This window comes from Cornus florida, unplaced genomic scaffold (genome assembly GCF_030987335.1).
Source record: "Cornus florida cultivar Cherokee Brave unplaced genomic scaffold, ASM3098733v1 CherokeeBrave_3.0.0_Hap2_Chr02, whole genome shotgun sequence".
Lineage (NCBI taxonomy): Eukaryota > Viridiplantae > Streptophyta > Magnoliopsida > Cornales > Cornaceae > Cornus > Cornus florida.
This window is the reverse complement of record NW_026775572.1, coordinates 22,276,496-22,284,062: the sequence shown is the minus strand read 5'-3', so window position 1 is coordinate 22,284,062 and position 7,567 is coordinate 22,276,496. Positions and strand designations below refer to the sequence as shown.

At 35.5% G+C, this 7,567-nt stretch overlaps 1 protein-coding gene and 1 pseudogene across 1 annotated transcript; both read right to left on the bottom strand.

Annotated features, from left to right (window-relative positions):
* Positions 1 to 979: 979 nt before the first annotated feature.
* On the bottom strand, positions 980 to 2,399 carry LOC132294235 (F-box protein CPR1-like). The gene has a single exon (XM_059792017.1). The coding sequence runs from the start codon at positions 2,393 to 2,395 to the stop codon at positions 1,343 to 1,345; it is 1,053 nt and encodes a 350-aa protein (XP_059648000.1). The 5' UTR covers positions 2,396 to 2,399; the 3' UTR covers positions 980 to 1,342.
* On the bottom strand, positions 2,393 to 6,945 carry LOC132294234 (ABC transporter G family member 1-like; annotated as a pseudogene).
* Between the last annotated feature and the right edge of the window lie 622 nt (positions 6,946 to 7,567).

Below are 7,567 nucleotides of genomic sequence, written 5' to 3'. Positions count from 1 at the left end.
AGTTCAGGTTTAGATTTTTCAATCCAAGCCTAACCTTACTTATAAAAATGATTCCAAACACGCAAAAAACTAGGGTGAGGTTCGGGTTGACCAACCCAAGTTGCTCCCCTACTTGTGATTCAAGCTTGGGACAAAACTTAAAACTTCTTGACGTTTAAAAAATGCACAAATTACTATTATTGTTAATTTTTTTGCTTACGCTAAGAAGGTCACTTTCTGAATTAGGATTATTATTTTTAGTTTGAACTCATAGGTGGTGGTTATGTGCAAGTTTCATCCTCTCATTATATTTAATTTACTTTTTACAAATCTCCTTCCATTTTTTTTTTTTTCGGTAAATAAATTCATTGAGAAAGGGAAACGCGTTTTTTTTTTTTTTTTTTTTTGTTGATTAAAGACATTCTGAATATGCAAAATATTTGGGTTATCCACTGAGGATTGAAATTGAAACTGTGGTAACTTGTTGATAAATTTCTGAATTCAATCTCACCTTCCTCTACGTTGTCTTAACTAGTACACGTACAATTTGTTTTTGTAACTTCATCAATTTAAATTGGGGAAACGATTTGATCATAGACAAGTGTGTGAAACAGTCAAATGCAAGATGCAAACTTCTGCACATAGCTGATGAGTGGTACAGATAAACCACACGGTTAACGGGGTTGATTTTTTTTATTAACGGATGCTTAGTTGCTAAAGGTGCATTCTTGACTTCACAATTCTTTTATTTGACAAAAGTGAAAATGTAAGATTTTATAGTGTTAAATGGAGTGAAATATTCTGCAACAATATTGTTGATGCGAGAAGCAAAAGAGGTTAAAAAGTAAAAATATCCAAATCCAAATCAGATTCAATTTTCACATTATAATCCCTTCTCTTAAGTCGATCAATATATTTAAATCAACAAAAACAAAAGAAGTAGCAAGCAACACAGGTCTAATAATAAGACAAGATGAGTAAATAAATATTATCTGCCCTACTTACCGGAAAATATACAAAAATTCAGCTGCTTCTTGCGAGTGAATTGCTGCATTAAAAAAAATCTGCTAGGTCACAATGTGGATTTCCATTACTGTATAGAATAAGAATCTTTGTCACCAAGTAGAATAAGACTCTCCACATAAGAATGTAAGCTGGAAAGTAGAAAATCAACGATTCCAAGATGCTTAACTTGTTGGTTCTCAGGACTATAAGACACCAGTCTTTCCATGTAACGTAATAGCAGAAGTTCGTGGTTCCTTCTAAAGCCTAGCCACCAAGGATTCAGCTCCGGAAACTTAATGATGAGTCGTTTTGTCCAAGTTCCCATTTTGCTGCACTCCATTCTCCATATAAAACACTCTCACCCTTTATTCCAAAGAAAATCATAAAGATAGAGTGATTCCCCCCATACCGCCATACTTGGACATCCACGCTGAGCATCATCCGGCAACATTACCTCGCTACAAACTTTATCACCCATTTCAATTTGAAAAATGGTCCAACCTTCAGCATCCTTGGTTTCCACATATGCAGTCCAATAGGCAGCTCCGTTGTTGATGGCAAGTTGGCAACCACGAATGGAACATGATAAGGCTGCAACACCAATTTTTCTCCAAGAGTTTGTGCTTAGACTGTAAACATCAAGTCGGAACGAAGTATTGAATGGGTTATTAATGTCTGGCGGGAAGCTCACAATCTTCATTACTATGTAGTCATTACCACAGCAGTCAAGGCCAAAGGCCACAAAGGCGGTACCTAGTAGGTCAACTTTGTGAGGTGTCGGGAGGGTTTTCATTCTTCTAAGTGCTGGGTTCCATAAATATATGTCGCTTGATGGAATCAATGGACTCTCCGACAAGCATACTATTCCATTACAAGTCCCGTATATATCTGAGGATTTGAATTGTTCTGGAAGCTCTGGTTGAAAATACTGACGGAACGATTCATCATCATGATGTATTGAGTAAAGGGCCTTGGATTTCTTATTATGAATGTCAGGTTTGTACCTGAGGAGGAGATAACTGTTGTTGTTGTTGCTTGAGCTTGTCTGATGTTTGAGATGTGCGTCAATGAAGCTAGGGTGACTGATTAGAGAGCACCATGATTTGCAGATGGACCTGAATCGTAACAGTGATTTCGCCGGTAGTTTAACAAGGATCTGAATCAAGATATCTTCAGGGAGATGGAAAAGATTAGATCTTGACGATGCTCTTCTCTTCCCTCTTCCCATTATCTCTATGCTTTCACAGCTGCAAAATTGGTAATGATAAAAAAACCCTAGTTTTTTATTTCGGAATCTTGGGATCACTTGGGCTGCGTAACTGGGTCCGGACAGTTTGGATCGGACAATTGAGGAGTATCTTGAAACCAAACTTTTTACAGTAATTTTATAAAAATTAAAATCAAATCCCATCCAAACCAGGAAGCCCAACTGTTTCCAATGATTTCATAAAAAATAAAGTCAAATCCAACCATGAAACTAATAAACCGTAAATGAACGGTTCAATCAATTCTACCGTTTGAGGTTAAATAAACTCTTATTAATCTATTTATCATATAGTATAATATATAAATATATTTATTTATAATAATGCATGAGTTAGTTCATCTAATAATATATATATCTATATATAATTTTCACTAAAATATTATAAGTAGAAGTGCAATAAATCCTATTAAACTTTATTCTCTCTCTCCCAGCAAATCCTCCTGAACTAAGCAATGCCCCGCCATAAACTAAAACTGGCCGTTGCCAAAGTCACCGGGGATATTAGATTACGAACCCTTGAGTGGAAGGCACCGTTTCACCCTTAAGTTTCTAGCACAAATAACCATTCCAAACTGAAGCAATAAAACAGTTAACTTTTCATAATTAATCCTTTTAACTAAGATGCAATATCAATACATATATAATATGAACAAGATTTGCAACCTAATGCCGGAGGAGAAACTCCCCGTCATGATATGGTTGGACAATAAAATTAATATATTATAAAAGGGCACATGATCTAATAATATCATGACACATCAATTGCAACCGTAAGAAGGATGTCCCCCTCTCCATACAACCAGGAAAATTATACTATAACACTTGAGGGATTCACCATGACTTGTGTCTTCTGTTTTGGTGCCACAGACATGAGTGCCCTAATAGTAGGCTTAACCTTCTCAGCCATCTTCACCATAATGAAGAAAATCAGCCTATAGAGAACCAGCATTCCTAACAAAATGGCAAGGTCAATCCACTTGGAGTAACCTAATTCCACTTGAAATCTCTCTCTCAGAATATATTCACCAGTGATGGTGTGTGTCGCTCCAGCTTCACTACTACTAGGAAATTTGAGTCCTTTAAACTCATTTTTATACAATCCTTGATATGCATACTTGTGGAAGGCAATGTAGTATAAAGGGTATTTCCAGAATGGGTCAGGAAGATCATTTGGTAACCTAAAAAACCCTCCACCCAATATCAATAGCCCTTGTAACCCTGCACCAGTTATTATACCCTTGGAAATTGGGCACTACACTTGCCACAATCATCATCAGGCTCTCCACCAGCATCATACAAGTGAAAAGCACCAAAACAAAGTAGGTGAATTGTTCGTATTCTCTTTGAAGTCCGGTGAGGAATTAAGCAATTGATCCAGGAATCAGTGATATGAGTAACAAGTATGGCGTAGAAGAAATTGTGTTGCCGATAGCAAATGAACCGGAACCATAATGCCCATTTAATCTCTCTCTTTCAAATACCTGCAAGTTAGTGTCAAATAGATTTTAGGCATATATTCAACTAGTTTGAATCATTTCACTAAGCTGAAATTAAAAGATTTTAGGATTGAAGAATTTTGATGATTTTCACCTTCATATCCTCCACAAATGAAGGGAATCCACCAATGGCCATGAAAGTTAAGTATGAAGCACAAAACATAAGCATTGCACCTCTAGCCTGTAACAGTGGCAACCATATATATACAATGATTAATTCAATCTACAATTGATGATTAAACTGCATTATGATCATCTCATGTTGTTACCTGTATTGAACCATAACTTGAGCCAACATTGTAGTAGATGGTGCCAAGACCTGCGCCCACTATGATATAGATACCAAGTCGCAGCCTGTAGTAGCCAAGATCACGAAACATGTTCACGAAAGACCTCCTCGTAAGAACCAGACATTGGGTTAAGAAATTAGCATGACTTCTTTTCATCAAAACTCCACCTCCCTGAAAATGAACAATGTTTAATTAATTTAGTTAAGTACTTATTCTATTTATTTGTAAATTTGAAAAAGTAAGATGTAATATGATTTGTGAATTGTTTGCTGACCTGTATGCATATTTCAGCTACCTACCTTCTAACTTCTGGATAACTAGTTGATGATTTATATGAGTTTATAAGAGTATTAATTGCTTCCTGAGTGCAGATCTTCCCGGCTGAACCTTGTTCAATGTCCTGTTTCAAAATTGTAGGTCATTGAAGCTTAAAACTTATGAAATAAACTATTAAGACTTATTATATTGTGCTAAGAAAATACAAAATATATAATTACCTCATCAAAATCCTTGTTGATTGTTTTAAGAAAGTGATCGGCTGGATTCACAAGCGTTGGGCAAGGGAAGCCATTCAATGCAAAGAACTACACCACAAAGAATGCAAGAGGGATTATACACTAATGCAATATTGGATGGTCCACATAATTTCACACACTACTGTGTGTGAAATGATTATAACACGTGCGCTGTACTATAGAGGATTCTGACTCATATAAATAAACGCTTGCAATTACCTCATTTGCTGCACTAGCAGGGCCAAAGTAGACGGTTTTGCCGGAAGAGAGAAGACACAGATTGTGGAAGAGAGCGAAGACTTCACTGCTTGGCTGATGAATGGAAGTGATGACAGTCATTCCATCCTATTGATCGAGCTCTGCAATTCGTTTCATGACATAGTATGACACAGCGCTGTCAAGCCCGCTCGTTGGTTCATCAAGGAAGAGAAGCTTTGGGCGTGTTAGGATCTCTATGCATATGCTAACTCTCCTCTTTTGTCCACCACTAATGCCCTTGGCACCCCATCTTCCAATCCTTGTGTTCACACAGTCTTGCAAGCCCATCTCTCTAATGGTCATTTCTGCTCTCTCTCTCTCTCTCTTCTCAGATTTGGACATGGAGTTTGGTAGTTGAAGCTGAGCAGAGTAGTACACTGCTTCTTTGACGGTTAAGGTTGTTATTAAAGTATCATCTTGTGTGACATAAGCCTATGTGGGTAAAAAGCAAATGAAAAATAATTAGTCTAGATATTTATGAGAGTTATTCATAAACAATTTGGGATCGATTCGTGGAAAGACCGTCTCTAGCTGATCAAAACATTTATAAATATAAACTTGTATATTATTACGAGTATCAACAGGCCAATGGTCTAGTAGTACTAGACCTCTACTTTCCAAAGGAAGATCAGGGGTTCAAGTCTCCGTAGAGACATGTGTGTGTTAGTACCAATTAAGAAAAAAAAAAAAAAAAAAAAAAAAAAAAAAAAAAAAATTATTATTATTTTGTGCTAAGTTTTTCAAGCTAGTAACGATCTCAAACTAAACCACAAACAAATGAGCCGAGCCTAAAAGAGACTGATGCTCGACTCGAGTTAGTTCATTTGCAACACTATTAAGATTTGTAGAACCGTATTGATTATTCTTTATGGACTACAAATAAATCAAGAAAATGTTTAGATCTTAATCTTTTTCCTTACTGAGGTTCCATAAGCCAATGCTTGTTTGCAACCGTTAATCAAAATCTGTCCTGCTTGCCTTGTGTTTGAGCCTAATCTCCCTGCAATATGAGTTAAAGTCATTGTGTTTTTAGTTACCGTAGAACCATCAACATACCACAACACTTGTCTAAAAATAGCTCATAATTTTATTCTATTAGGTAAATACATTTCACATCCACAAATGTCTATTATGAACTCGAACATCTAATTTTGCTTTCATAGAATGTAAATTTTTGGCTATCGATCATTGGATACGTTGGTGATTTTTTTTTTTTCCCATTTTGTCTTGTTGAGGCATGAAGCGCTCAATAATTTTATTGAAGCTCGATAGTAAATAAAAAAAATTTAAAAACCTTGAACTGATTATGAAACAAGACTTTAAAATTGATCAACAATACTTTTTTTTTTTGGTTAGAATGATCAACAATACTTGCTTTAACCTAAAGTGCCATGTTTTTAAAACTGTGACACATGTCTATTAGTATAATATTAAAACTTAATAAACCAAAATAGAAAAAGAAAAATATTTTTTATAAGCTTATTTAATTTTTGATAATAATTTTAAAGTTGAAGAGTTTGAATAAAATAAAAAAATTTTAAATATTTCATATAATATAAAAGTACTAAAAAGAGGAGAAAATTGGAATGTATACCAGCTAAGGCATCAAAAAGGGTTGATTCGCCACAGCCAGAAGGACCCATGATGGCCAAGACCTCTCCGGGGCAAGCGTAGCCGGTGAGACCTTGAAGGATGTATCGGCTGCCATTTTTTCCGTCCCAACCGTAACCCACAAGTCTTCCCATGTCAAGAAAATCCCGCCATCATCCTCCATCTTGGTTTCAACTCTTGGGCTTTGCACTACCTCTAGTGGGCTCCTCCTAATTTCCGAGTTGGTTTCCATAGATCTCGAGCTCATATTTTTTTTTTATATTTAGACTTTAGAGAGAGAGAGGTAAATATTTTGGGCATGCTGCTTGTGAAGATTGGCAGGTGTATATATAGACTTTTTGAGTTCAGTTTGAAAAGTGTAGTGTCACAAACAAAAACAAAAAAAAAAAAAAAAGGTACAAATTGCTCTTAATAGATGTAGTCTTGCTAATGAGTTGTTAACAATATCTTTTTTTACTATTTTCTTTGGATACTCACACCGTAATCGCTTGCCAACTCAATTACCATAGGGAATTTAATGAGCAGTTATGTACCACCACTATTACCGCACACTGGATATGTGGTCTATGTTTGAATATGTATTCTTATACTCTTAGTTCTGAATGTTTACAATCAAATCATTTGATAAAACTATTCGAACCAATGCATTAATTTCATAGTATTTGAACATTAGGTTAGCTGGCATGCCCTAAAGCTTAGGGTAAGTAATCCATCTGATTAGATGTAGACGTTTAATATAAATTTGGATGCTCCATCCTTATCACGGTAAAGTACAGAATTCTCTCTAGACGAGAAGCCAAATCCAACTACATTAGTTTCTTATGAATTTGTTCAATTCTTGGTCCAAATCAAAAATTCGACAACTATTTTACTTCATCAAAATCATTAAATTATAAGCTAACCATACAATGGTATAAAGTCAAAAAATCAATAGGCATGAGTCCATTTCTCCTCCTCCTAATATTATCACTGCATTGATGTCAAGCAATTTTCATATATATATATATATATGAAGGTTGTGAAACCTTTTGTTTGAAGTAATTTTGTAAATATCATTATTAATTGATTTAGAGGGTATAAATTTGTGGACCTCTCATTATTTATTAGAGCAGAGGAATTGGTGGGGGTAATTGGAAGGACGGTTGA

Excerpts from the sequence above, each read along its gene's own strand:
- LOC132294235 (XM_059792017.1), bottom strand. The coding sequence starts at position 2,395 with ATGGGATTTGATTTTAATTTTTATAAAATTACTGTAAAAAGTTTGGTT.